Genomic DNA, 14,627 nt, shown 5'->3' with positions numbered 1-14,627 from the left:
CTGCCTGAAAAGCCATATGTGGGTAAAGGGCCGTTTTGTAGTAACACTTTCCCCTGTGAGCACTTGGGAACTAAGACTGCATGAGATTTTGCAAGAACAACTGCACCGATTTAGAGAGTGCAAGGATGCACATGCACAGAGAAAATTACTATTAAGATGACTAGAAGCAACCTATAGATAGCATAAATTTAATCCCACACATTCTTCCATTTCTCTGCTCCACGTTCAACATCCTTTGCAACTACAGTGCCCCAGGCCCATTCTCAGGGTCTTCACACGCAAGAAGAAAAGGATGTTGCTTTTCTCTATCAAGTGCCAACTCACCTGCCATGTCCTGCTCTCGTGTCACGAACAGGAGTTTTAGTTTCTTCAAAGAACAGTGCTTTTAGTAAGAAATTCCATATATGTAATGACTATAATTTGAAAATCACTTAAGTTGATAAAGATTTCAGGAGATACGGTTACTTTACATCTTACATAGGAGAAAACGAGCTCAGTTCCATAAACTGAAGCCTATAACAGAACAGGCTGGAAACATCTGTTCTGATACACTTATTTGTTAACATAAAGCTGTCACAAAATTTGGATTTTCAAAACCATTTTGAAGATTTGGGATAATTCCTCAAGGATTTAAAAGTACTTTTAAAATTACTTTGTAGTTTTGAGACATTTGCATTTCTACCTTTGTATGTTTTATGGAATATATGACTGAATTATATGCACTTTTTAGTTCAGAACTCCAAATCTTCAAAAGATAAGTAGCACTTCTCAGCATGAACATACAGAGAAACAGAGATGAAAATTAATATTGAATTGTTTGAAATGTCAATCTTACGAGTGAGAGAAGTGGATACAGTTACAGTGTAATTGCTTTCTATCTTGTGCAGAACAGAACCAACCTTTTTATCTTAAATTGTTTATCTCAAATTAAAAGTACTGTGCAGGTTGGGGCACTTTGTATGTATGAAATGTGCACCAATGAAGTGAGAAGGCACATCTGTTGCCTGCTTGTTGTCTTTTGGTGGTGTTGGTTTTGGCACTCACACTGAACCTAGGCTTTCCTGGGCCACCTCCACAAGATTTTGCAACTTTTTTGACTTGCGCTCAGAATTGAAGTAATACTGACTGTGAATACAAACTTATAAACCCGATAATAAAGACTTTAAGGTTTATAAACTTTAAACCATTATATGGTATAATTTAAAATTACCACTATCATCTACATAAGCTGTCATGGTTCAATACTGAAGACGATTCTCTTGAAACTGGCATTTAAAACAGAAATACAGGCATTTTCCAGGCGTTTATCCACAGGTTATTCTACTATGAGGAACAGCTGATCTAGGGTTGGGTTGTGGTTAGTATTTGTGAGGAACCTTGATCTTATCTTATGGAATGAAATGCTGTGTGATGCTTTGCCTTGGCATTATAGATCTGTGAAAGTAGTGTTATTCACTGTCTTTGAGCTGAGCCTGTATACAGTTATTTCCGCTGTTTTGAGTGACTGAAAAACTGCTGTACTTTTTCACTAATTGCCCTTGCAAAATCTACTGAGCTAATTAAATGGGAGCAGGGCAGTACTTGCTCCGCATTATCAGAACAAATTCTGATGGGATACTACTTGCTTAACTTCAGTCACCCAGAATTTAGCCATAGAGTCTCTGGCTACTTCTCTAGGTTCTCACACACTGTAAGATCCAAGCCTTTAGGTGATAGAGGTGAGATGAACACTTGTCTTCTCCCTACTGTCCACAGCAGAAGCCCACCTTCTTAGCTGAAAGACTATTTCTTTAGACTGTTAACAGTAGAGAAAAATCCCTCCAAATCCAGGCAGTCATACTTAGGCAATAGGGACGTTCAGATGTAAGACTCAATCTAATCTTGAAAATACTTGATCTTGACTTTGATATTAAAAAAGAGAATGCAGTTTTACCAACCCTGTTTTCCCCTTAAATCTCTTTGTTTGAGAATGCTATTTAATAAGAAATGACTGAGGAAGAAAACTATTCCTAACCTCCATAACTAACAGGTCTGCTTGACATCTGTATGTTTTGAGATAATCTTGAGCAAAAGGCAATGCGTAAGTGGCTGAAGGCACATGAAAAGTCAAAATCTCCTTGACACAGGCTTTTACACTGTAATGAAAAGAATATTTAACATTTAAACTTCTATCAGTTTAAATTCTCAGCTAACTTATGTATACAGCACTAGAAACCAGGAAGTCTGGATTTTGCCATATAGGTGTTACAAACCACTGGAGTTTAATTATGCATTTACCACCTTAACTAACATCTTCTTCTTCATGGTATAGAGTGAGGCATCCCTGCCCATGGCAGGGGGGTTGGAACTAGATGATCTTAAGGTCCTTTCCAACCCTAACTATTCTATGATTCTATGATACAGAGTAAGCAGCAGCAACTATTAATGCATGACCGTATCTTCCATTTCCTAAATAAACTTCTTGATGACAGCCTCTTTTTATTCACGTATCTGCTCACTGCAATACAGGTTTAGCACAGCTCAACTATTAAACACAACAAATGAAACACAATAAAAAATGACACAGATCGAACATACATTCTGTCTTCACCTTCTTATGAACAAATGTCTATGATTTCTGATTAATGCTTTCTGGCACCTTGTGCATTGTAAATTTATGTCAATTCTACATTTCAGTGACTAAGATACTTTATAAGTCAATTAAAAATTCAATCAAAAAATTCAGCTCTCTTTTTCAGATCCTTGCAGATATACGTGAGAAATTCAGAAGTGCTCACACTTAAAAAGGAGAGAAAACTGCATGTAGACACCCTTAAGTGGGACGAAAGCTGCATACTTGATTTAATCATCTCTCAACCCACCCCCGTATTCTCTATCAACGTACATTACTAGGACTTAGAATTTCTTACAGCTGCTGCTCTTGCAACTACAAAACTGAACAATGTCTTCACTTGGATTCATTACTAATACTGAAACAAAGTTACGGTCTTAAAACGTGGCCATGTTCTAAGATAAGAGAACCACACATAGTTATTTCTGCACCAGAAGAGTCACGTTCTGCTGTGAGACTGCCAATACTTGTTTCTGACGTCTTTTCAGCCTAGCAGCTGAAAGAAAATCTTTCTAAATGTGAATCAATATCACACTTGGAAATAACATACATGACCCTGATTTGAGCAGAAGGCTGGGCAAGATGACCTCCTGAGATTCCTTCCAACCTGAATTATCCTGCGAGTATAACAGTTCATTAGAGTTGTGAACTCCTTAGATATATTTCAGTCAAACTTTCTCAAGTTTAGCAATAAAGCTCTGAAACAAGCACCAATTGTTTCAGGCACCCAAATAGATCCACACTGCTCATGAGCTGGCAAGGCATACACTCAGTGGCAATTTACACATTCCCTACAATTTTTTCATCACTCAGCAATGATGAGACAGTAATACAGGGGGAGATCCATTATATCTCGTTAGATAAAATATATCATTTTCTGGGAGTCTCTTTCAGTCACCTATACGGCAGTCTAATACAGGTACCTTACACTGGATTATGAACTTTCACACACCTAGCAAGATTAAGGAGGTTCCAAAACACATTAACAATCTAACTGATATGTTATCCTTGAATTCTCTGTATATTATCAACAGATCAGTACCGAATTGAGAATAATTCAGTACTGACACCTTGTAGACAGCAACTCAGGAACAATTATTAACAAATGACCCTTACTACAGGCCCTGTTTCAGGACTTGATTCAAAATCTTGTGAAGGCAGCAGAAACTGTACCACTAACACCACTCATCTGAATCATGCTTGTACAGCAATAGCCCCCCAAAAGTTGCCTTATATATTGATTGGTACACTTCAATTTACCCCATGAAATTCCCTAGCATCTAGACCCCTGAACAGAAACATGTTCTCCACACATTTTAAGGGAAGAGATGCATAAGGATGTATCTTCCAACACAGGACAAGAAGTCAACAAAAGCCATTATGTGGAATTGTCCTCCTTTTATTTTCAAGGATGAGTGATCACAATACTTCCAGTCTCTAAAATCATCTTACATTTAACTACAAAAATACAGGCCAAAAGGCCAAGAGAAAGAATGGTGCTCTTGAATTACTAGCACAATATTCTCTCAATCAACATTGACCCAGAATAGTATCAGAAACCACTGTGAGGATAAGAGAAAACTGATAGAAAGACCTGAAGCTCAAAACTGTGCACTGAAATTTTACACATTGTACCTCCAGCTCTGCACTCATTCCAAAGGCCATACCCTGTGGACCTATCACTAAACAGTATGAAATGCAATACTAATACAAGCTCCAAATTGTACTTCAAGAGGGCAAATCCTATATTGTACATATTCTGCTGTACATGAATAGTGACAAACTTCTCACTTGAAATATCAGCTTAACCGTTTTGAAAGATCACCTTCTGCACCTTAAAATGCCACAATAATTGCCACTGAAAATCAACGGTAAATGCTGTGCATACACAAGAACAATGCAAATGCAAAATCTGGGGACAGATTCATCCTTTAAAAATTTCACTAACAGAGATAGTCTGTACCTGCTTGTGTAGGTAAAATAACAAGTCAGATAGTTTTCAATCAATGGCAGATTTCATATCCTTTTTGGTTAAAGAGGTCGTGAAACTGCTGCCCGTGTTTCAGATTAAAGAAATATGAAACTGGCTTGTTCCCCACTACTGAATGGGGAAGCTTGGTTCAGAAAGCCTTCTCACATGTAGAGTAGGGAATGGGAATAGCAAGAAGGGAGGCTGCTGCACTGGTGCTGGCTGGAAGAGTCTAGGGAGGAAAAGAGAGAAACACAGGTCTACAGTGCATGTTCAGATGATCCACAGAAAGTTTCCTAGAAGCCCAGAGGACTGTGTGGAAAGTGTATGAATCAGAAAGCAACTGAGGGCTGCTGGAGCATACTGCAAGGAAACAATTCACCCTGCAGAGATGCTGCTTATTGGAGATAAATTTATTTTTAAGCTTTTCTGCCCTGCCCAGCTGCCCAAGTTTCCTCTAAAGAAAAAGAAACCCTTAGCAATTTTTGGACCCTATTCCAACAAAATGCGTCTTCAGAGAATAAAGTCTGTAGGTGCACTCAGTATGGAAGATGGTGGAACAGATCTGGCACGAGGTGCTGGCCTGACTGACATCCTGAAGGGGCACTGACAGAAACAGCAGGTCTGCAGATTAAAAATGACATTCCTGGGGAGGGAGTAAAATGCCATACCCTCAGATTAAGGCTCCTGTATTGTGATGTGGGACACAGAAGGGTGGTTTTCTTATGCTACATCTCCCTCCTCCCCCCTTTCTTTTTTTTTGAGAGAGATAAGAAGGAAGGCATATGGGCTTGACCTGACTGCACAGAAGTCATCAACAAAGCTCTTGGAGGACCTGTGGGACAAAAGTGATTTTCTTCTATCTAAATAAACAATCAAAAGCAAAAAAACCCTGATTTTCTGGCCAACTTAGAGGCATCTAGTGAGGCTGGGTGGGGGGGAGAAGATAATGGCCCTGTGGAGAAGCTTAGCAGAGACAGAACCTGATTCGAGGAAGGAGAAGCCTTCCAAAACACTTACAGAGCATGTGAAGAGAAGCAGGAAGACGCTGGGATACCAAAAGGACACAGGAATGCAGCAGCCTAGACTGCTGAAACCAAACAACAAAATGGGCAATATTAGTACTGGGTCTTTTCAAGACCCACAGCACCATTTCCCCCAGCTGTGACACTGCCAGGAGAGAGAAAAGGCCAATGAACTTTCCCATGGGGTGCACTCTTTCGAAGAAACATAGAGTGGGTACTATTTCAAGCATACAAGGGTCCTGAAAGGCAGGTATAAATCAGTGTCACCTGACTGTGACCAGGAATGCATCTGGGCAGTACACCCAGTGAGGGAAACCCAGGTGCTGGATTATCTAGTGCCAGTACTAAACAGGCCAGTTTTACCATGTCTTTGTCTCAGTACAGTTCAATTTTGGGAAGGAGAAAGATGAATATGCCTGCTGTCTTGGCCTAGAGACACATGGTACAATTCAAAAGTAATGGAGAAGGAGAAAAAAGAAATAAATCTGTGTGAAAAACAAAACAGATTGGTCAATTCAATGAACTCTAGAAAGAAACTTCGGGCCATTTAGAAAAAGGGTTTTCTGTTTGTTTTGTAGTTCACTACAGGCAACTCTGGATTTTAGCAAGCTTTATGATATATATGCCAGATGCCTCAACTCTGATTTATGAGCTGCTCAGCAGCAGCAGAAAGAAATACTTCATTCTCTGGCACATTTCACTACGAATTTGTCAGACAGAATGGAAGCATAGCACAACTGAAATGAAAGGTTTATAGCTGCATTAAAAAAAACCAATCAATTCAATTTAACTTACAGAATTCCATTATATATACAGTTGGAAAATTCACCTTTCAAGAAGGTTACTTTAAGAGGGAAATTCTAGTTTGTGAATTAGAGTTTGTCAACACAAGAATTTGATACACAAACAAAAACTGCAAAGAGGATGCAGAAAGACGCTTGAGACTAACCTGAAGAGGACCTGAGTCCTCCTTTCCATAACAACAGCTTATTACTAACATCATAGCATATGTGAAACTGTAATATTCACAAAAATGGACCACCTACAACATGAGGTGAATTTCTCCACCACTCTAGGTGTTTAGCATTCTGAAAATCAGCTATACAATATGCCCTATTTGCCAAAAAATATTCAGGAACAAGAACAATAATGATTGTCATGACTATTCCTTTGAAGTTCAGTGATGAAAGCCAAAGAAAAGAACGTACAATGATCACAGCTGAAATGGTTCAGGAATTATAGTCATAACTTCTCTGTCATATTAGCACATTTGGACTTTTTTTAAATTACAGCAAATTTGTCTTGCAGTTATGACGTACGATTCCCCAGAATCACACCACAAACCTGAGCAGCACTGTACAGCCATTACAAGTTTGTTACATAAATACATTTATCAGGTAATTATTTTCAATAGACTTTTCACACCTTTTAAAAATTCATCTTTGTGTCTATCACATATTCTTCAAGAATTAGTAACATATTAGAAATTTAAGGTCATCCAAGTTTATTAACCATAATTTACCCAGTATTTTGAATGGCACATTATATTACAACAGCTTGATGTCACAAGATACCTTACTTTCCTACAGGAAATCTGCAAATTTGGGAAGGAAATAAAACTTTCAAAAAAACATAATAATCAGAGCACAGAAAAGGCTACCATAGTCTAATGCATGGCCTTACAAACCATGCTTATACTCTCTAAATTCAACTGCAAAGATTTTTTTGTGATGTCAATAAGTGGGGATAAGAGATTACATAAGGTAACTCAGTATGAATGCGGTTTGTGAACCCTGTAGAGGAAGTCCCACAAATAATGGAATGAGATGTTAAATAATAGAGATTATGACATGCTGTAGACTGAGGGTGGAGGTGGGATCATGAGAGAAAAAGAAAAGGTCTCTTACTAATCTTGATCAGATTTCCTAATATACTTGCTTCAGAGTAATTTCTACTTAAAAATTCCCAGAAAACAAAGAGAAACCCCCCTCTAGGAACACACATGCAGCAGCTTGCTTCCTGAAAGTTGAACACAATACATAGAACAAATCTAATTTCATGCCAAACTTATCAACTAGAACACAAGCAGAAGCTGAACAAGCAGGCTGATCTTGCATGTAAAGCATCAGTATTGAGTTCAATCCCTGGACAACCACAGCAGGTTTCCACTATTCAGCAGCCTCTATCTCTATTTGCTTTACAACGTTTTGCCGGTGAAGTTTGCACAATATACGAGGATTGCTTTAACAACTTGCAGAGCACTGACGTATGAAGCACTAACCCCGAGATAGCAATGGATACAAATAATAAAACATTATGATCAAAGTATCTATTTGTGGAATTCTGTAATTAAAAGCACAAGGAGACATATGCTGTAATGGTACAAATTAAGAAGTTAGAAAACATGAATAAAAAAATACGCTCTTAACATACAAAAGAAGTAGAAATCATTTTGTCATGACTGGTGAAAGAGTTCAAAATGAAGGAAGTGATTGCTTTTCAAAGACAGAACATGAAAATAAAAGTTCAAAGGTTAACAGTGATTGGATGAACGTCAACTAAAAACACCTCCAAAAACCTAAGCAAAATAAAATAACTCCCTCACCCCAACAAACGCCAAGATGTGTGCTTACCATACCATCAGAATTCAGGGGCAACAATGATTTCTGTAAATGACCGTCCTCTCCCTTTTAATTGCATATGGGTTTGTGAATAAAACATCTCACAGTTTTCCTGCTAGAACTAGTAATATGCCCTGTAAAATCCTGGAACCATTTCAAAATCTTTATGATCTGTCACTTCATGGCCCCCAAATTACTTGCAATAGATAATCTGAGGATAAGGAGTGGCTGTTCTGCTTAGAACTTTGATCTGGAGGATGCAAGTGCTACTGCCAGCCTAGGAATGAAGTGCTAAAGCAGAACAAAGCCACTGCTTTTCTTCTGGAGATTACAGCATGACAGATCACGAAACACGGCATGTTGCTTAATTAATTTAACAATTCCTTGCAATATAGCACTAAGCTGTCGCATAAAACCTGAATGTGACACATTAGAGAAAGAATTAAAGAAATCATGCTAGAAATGTGAGAATAATTGTTTTCATTGAGCTCATTTTGCTGTAAACTGGAATAAATCCCACCAAACCCACAGAATATATAAATTGTTTGGAAAGAACATACCTATTAACTCCTTATTTCTGACATCTAAGGCCATGTTTCGTAAAGCTGTAGCAACTGCGCATACCACCCGGTCATTGTCTATTCGGAGCAGCTCCACCAGGATTGGCAATCCTTTTTCTTTGCGGACAGCAGCACGGATATACACTGACCACTGAAAAGACACATAGGAGAGTGTGAATAAGAGGAATTCGCTACAGAAAGCAGTTTGTAACAGATATAAAGTAATGGGTCACGGAAGCCTGCGAACCCCAACACAAAAGAGGGGATATAATTGCATTTATGATGCTAGGCAACCACCTGATTTGGAAATACGCACTTATTTTTTATGGTGGCAGAGAAATTAAATGATGAATTGACTGTACTCCTAGCACACCTGGTAACATTTTTACAGCGCAAGTCTGCTGTGATCTTGCTCTGCATCATCATTTCCTATGCAACAGCTTGTTCATTCATAAACCAACAACATTTGTATTACAAAATACGTATTTCGAAACTGACTCAAGAGGTCTGAGTATTTGTTACTACCATAAGAACTGTTCTAAAACCATGAAAATGTTGTTACAATTTCTCTTGTGATTGTCAGCTTGCTCAAACGCTAAATAAGGACAACCACGTATCTGGTCTGGACACCTGTTGTGATCCCAACCAGAAGACTACTGTACACTGGGCAGTTAGAGATTCATGTAAGAGCTGACCTGAGGTAGACACAGGCTTGTGCTGTGCCATGCTGCATGTACCACGCAATTGCAGGATAAACCCAAGTGGCTGATGGGACTGGAGAACCCTGTAGGCATCTCCCATTTGGCAGCTGATCATGACATTACTGGCATGCCCTTGTCTGCATGTCAGTGAAGTATCATGTTCTCATGTGAGCATCCTTCTTGCTTGACAGTAAGAATGGTGAACAGAGTTGTTTACTTCTAAGAGAATGCTCTAAGAGCTCTAAAGACTATCATGCCAGTGAACCTCTCCACGGATGAGGTGTGTGCAGTGTGCCGTGACTAGGAGGTCCATCCAATGCTGCACAACCTGGGGTCCCAGCACTTGAAGGGATGAAAGATTAACTATGCTACCTCTTTTTCATTCCACTGTGAGCTCTTGAAATTGGAAAAAGTCTAAACAAGACCAAAACTGTGACCGTGTGATCCTAAAACCTATGGCTGTTGCCAAAGTTGAGGTATTTGGACACTTGCAGGATGTGCATGCCTTCTCAGCACAGCCCACTTCAAAACAGGCCATCTACTAGGCATATATTCCTTCCCACATTCCAAACTCTTCTCTGGAATTTTTGGAAAGTTCACATTCGTGCTCCTTGTACTAACAGCTGAAAAGAATTCACTGAAGCAGAGGTTCTCCCTTCTTTCAGTGCTACGCAATGCTATCATACCAGGTGAAGACAAAGTTCTTTGAAATGTTTCAAATATAGAATAGACCTGAGAATTTTTGTATCATAACAACCCTTCTCTTTTGACAAACCTTCCTTAAAGAACCATTAGATCACACCTTAGAGAAGTTACATCACAATAGCGTTCATCCATAAACAGAAACAGAAAAAACTAATGCCATGAAATAAAGCATTGAAGAAAGGTAAATGTACTCATTGCCAGCAGACCCTACTTAGATTCTGCATATGGCCTCTACTTACCATGAAGTGCTCATTTCAAACGCTAGCATCTGTTTATACTATAGACGGGTACCCTGAATAGCAGAAGCCAGAATGTATTTTATGATAAGAGTTTTATGATAAGAGGAGAGAGACAAGAGCTGTGATGTTGCAATATCTGGAGTGCAAATTTATTCCAGGTGACGACATTCAGGGGAAATTGGGAAAAAGGAAAAGAAACCAGAATTTTAAAAATCTTATTTTATTATTTCTCCTCTGTAGTAGATATGCATAACAAAAGCCAACTGCCTGGCTCTGCCGTAGATGAAAGTGGTAACAGTTACAATAAGCCTTCAAGTTAGGTAAATGGGACATGAGGTTCTCGAAAACACTGATCACAGTAATGTACTATGTCTACAATGTAAATACGCCATCATTTTCTGCAGCAAAGCAAATAGCTCTTAGGTCAAAGAAGTGGTAGCAGGATTCTTGACTGACCTTATTCTATGCTCTCTCTTCCAGTCTTCTCTAGAGCCAGTGTGTAAGATGATCATCAGATAAAAAACTAAACCACATCTTAAGCATCAGTGAGTTTAAGAGGAAGTATCTGCTGAAAAATTTCTTTTTATACCTTGATCTTAATTGGATAGTAAACATAAAGGATGCTATGAAAACACCTAAGTAATATTTCTAAGCTTCCTGCTGTAATAAACGTATGTTTACCTGCCAGTTAAACACACGCTCGCCTGCAGCTGGAAGTACCCAAAGCAATAGCACTCTTTGCACTGAAAACCTCCCATTGCTGTATTCTCTACACCTCACCCAGGGGAGGCCTCTGCTGTGTCTGCTGTGATTACAAGGTGACTGCTGGAGTGAGTTCATGGTTAGCACTGAGACTATATTGTAAAAGGAGTGAGCCTGTCTGGTTGAGGTGAAAGTTGAAGCTAGCAGACAGTATACTGAAAGATGCTGTTGTTCACTGCAAAAGTACCTCACAGATGAAGTGCCTCCAATACAGATCAAATAGGTAATCAACCGGGATGGTTTGGGGTTTTTGCTTTTATTTTTTTTTTTTAATTATTTGTGTCTATTCAATATCTGAAAGAATTTAAAATTCATTATATGATAAAAACCTCCATATTAAAGCCTAACAAATGGTTTTGCTTTGATATTTTTAGGCAGCTATCATGGGAAAACACAAGTACTTGTTTTATGAAACCCAGGTTTACAACAGAATTCTTGGGTTGCAATATTTTCATCATCCATTCCAAACCAAAAGTTTAAAAGAAACAAATGAAGAAATTTTTTTAAACCCTAAGGAGAGTAGAAGACGTTCTAGGAGAAACACTGAAGCAACTCATTATGAAAAAAAAGAATATAAACCTTCTTACTGAATAAATGAAATGCAGCCTTCAGCATTTATAATGAACCAATTAATTTGATCACAATAGGAAAAAATACGCTCCAAAGTTTTCATAAGGAAAGAATACAGATATAATGTTTTACAGATGCACATATGCACACACATACATAAAACAATGGAAGAAACAGAGAAAAGCATGTACAAAACCTCTCCTGTCCCCTGTGTATTCCCCTCCCCCCAAAGTCTCTTTTTCCAAAGGATGTCAGCCACTCTGGGAAGAGTTCAGACTGCTCAATGCGTGATTTGCTATCATTTCATCTGGGTTTTCAAGTCATGCACCTTAGGCAGAAAGACAGAAATGTCTATTAATTCTTTCAACAGTCTCTGGAGAACTTTCCATGTGGAAACTGGTAAGAACTGTCTGTGTCTCTTTCCTTAAGCTGCCAATTAGGACAAGTCTCTGCAAGCAATTATGTATGCTGTGTTGTGCAGATTTCGGGAACACTCAAATTGAGATGCCTCAAAATGGGTATTATATTCTCACAGAGAATGGAAAAACTGATTCACTCTTGCGTATCCTGATCATTTTGTTTGCCTAAAGCCATCGTGAAACGCGCCTGCATTTCCACATTGCAGGTCAATTGCTAATATGAGCTCAGTGATGTATAAAAGAGATGAAAGAACAAAAAAAAAAAAGAGACAAAGGGTTTGTTGCCTATCAGTAGGTAAATGAGGCACTCTGCCAATATACTTAATCATCCTGTTACTCCACAAATCAGTGGCAGTGTCAGCGATCAAATAGCTGTTCACTTTGTAAAGAGAAAGGGCTCCTATGGGAATAGCAAACACTTTAGAGGGAACAAGGAGCCAAAAATTAAAATAAAACCATTATTGTTGCATCAGATTGTGCCTAAATTATCAGAGACAAGCACAGAAGCCACAGTCTGTGCATGAATGCACTTTACAGGTAATTGAATTTGGGGGGCATAACTACTGTATATCACTTTGAAGGCACATAGTGCATCTGTATGTCCACTTTCATTAGCAGTTTCCTTTTTATCTTTCTCATAATAATTAAGTAGAAAAATATAGTAAACCAGAAAATTATTTTTTAGTTTGTCACAGTTATTATTATAAAGTACCATTTCCAGAGCTGAATGCTTCTGGGGATTAAGATTACATTAGGCTGACACTCAACAAAAGAGTGATGAATCTAAATAAAATGTATTTTTTTTTTTTTTTTTTAGAAGATAAAGAAAAGCATTTAGGTACTTAACTCCTTTTAGTGTTTCTTGTGGCTTTCTTTATTCTCTAAAAAGCCCCACCACGGGAGACCAAACTTAAAATTGAAGAAACGTTCAGCACAAAACGGAAAAGAAAAAAAACCACCAAAATAAACTGACCTCTCCCTCCAAGCCAAAGAATACCAGCAACTGTATACACTTGATATTTTTAATGGATTCACCTTCCTGCCATTGATATCAGTGTTATTGGGGCACCTTCAGAATATTTCCTGATCACGCACATCAGTTTTGACTTGAATTTGCATTGCATTAGTACAGTTAGAATGACAGAATAGTTAGGGTTGGAAAGGACCTTAAGATAATCTAGTTCCAATCCCCCTGCCATATGACTCAAAGAGTATTGGAATATCGAATACTAAAGGGAATTCCTGAGACATAAACTACAAAGTGAAAGCCAAATCAGGGCAGCAAGTCTAACAAAACAAACTACATTACCAACAGAACCAGGAAGATTAGAGAGACTCAGAATTTGCTAGGAGAGGCTTAGAAAGGGGCTGTCTGCGAACAGGAGTGGAACTATAGACCACGGAAGACAACTGCATGTTGAATAATAAAGATCATTGAATAATCAAAGATCAATATTCCTCTTTGGCTGATCATACTCAATGTAGTAATACATGCATAAGGAAAAAAATAAAATATTTTACATTCTGCTTACAAAATCACAGCTCTGCTTTACTCAAATAACTCTACTGGGGTCCCTGAGAAGTCACAAGTCACCTGACAGAAAGCAAGGGTCTGAAATCCTGATTATTTTTTTGCAGTTTCTGAAGAGAGTCCCAGGGACTTTCTGCTCCCTGATGGCAGTGTTTTGTTCTCAGAAATGATCCCATCCTGTAAGCCATAAGTATGTTCTCTACATCTTTGTGTTGGGACACAAGAAAAGTATCAACTGGTTTCTGTCCTCCTGCTTCATGACCTCAGTCAAGCTTAAAGAGAAAGGTGAAAATGTGGTGGGTAAAAACATACAGTGAGAAAACTAAAATGGTGTTAACAAAAGATATCTTAAATGTTTTAGGAATGTAAAAGTCATATGTAACTGTCCTCGCACCTCATCATTCTTGGTTCTGCAGTACAAGTATGTACAGTGTACTCAGAATGATCTGAGAGCCATTACAATGAGTTTTACAAACACTGTACCTAGTATCATTACGAAAGAAAGGCTTTAAGACAAAAGTGACACATCTCATGGGAAGCAAACTGACTGAGTATAGTAAGGGATTTGAGCATGAATTCACCATGAGCTACTGTACTCCCAATTCTACAAACCGATGTCCAAGCTGATTCCATGATGTCTGGTATACAGCTGTCTGCAGCAGCAGGTCTTGCTTCTTGAATACTTCCTGTCCCTTGAATCTTGTCTCCCTTTCCATGGAGCCAATACATTTCTCTCTATTAACTGATGCTGCCACATCTACAGGGGGAATCCACCCAGGTAATAGTGCCTGACAGCCTAAAGCACTGGTTATTCAAGAAGACTGCCTTTATTATGTGGTGTGTTATAAGAGGGTCTTCTCCATCCTATAACATAAGGATTCATAAAGATAATACTTTTGGAGAAAATGAATATA

General features: G+C 38.4%; 1 protein-coding gene across 4 annotated transcripts in view; it reads right to left on the bottom strand.

Moving 5' to 3' along the window:
• Window positions 1-14,627, bottom strand: part of CTNND2 (catenin delta 2) — a 645,018-nt gene that overhangs the window by 64,390 nt on the left and 566,001 nt on the right. For all 4 annotated transcript variants that reach the window (XM_057428749.1, XM_057428750.1, XM_057428752.1 and 1 more), the window contains one exon: window positions 8,787-8,937. In XM_057428749.1, coding sequence (XP_057284732.1) covers window positions 8,787-8,937 — 151 coding nt within the window. The remainder of the gene's footprint in view (window positions 1-8,786; window positions 8,938-14,627) is intronic.

The sequence above is a fragment of the Pezoporus wallicus genome, unplaced genomic scaffold, assembly GCF_028554395.1.
Source record: "Pezoporus wallicus isolate ANWC-B61680 ecotype Strahan unplaced genomic scaffold, APGP_CSIRO_Pwel_v1 contig_6658, whole genome shotgun sequence".
Lineage (NCBI taxonomy): Eukaryota > Metazoa > Chordata > Aves > Psittaciformes > Psittacidae > Pezoporus > Pezoporus wallicus.
Note: the sequence above shows the minus strand (reverse complement) of the source record. Positions and strands in the feature narration are given on the sequence as shown.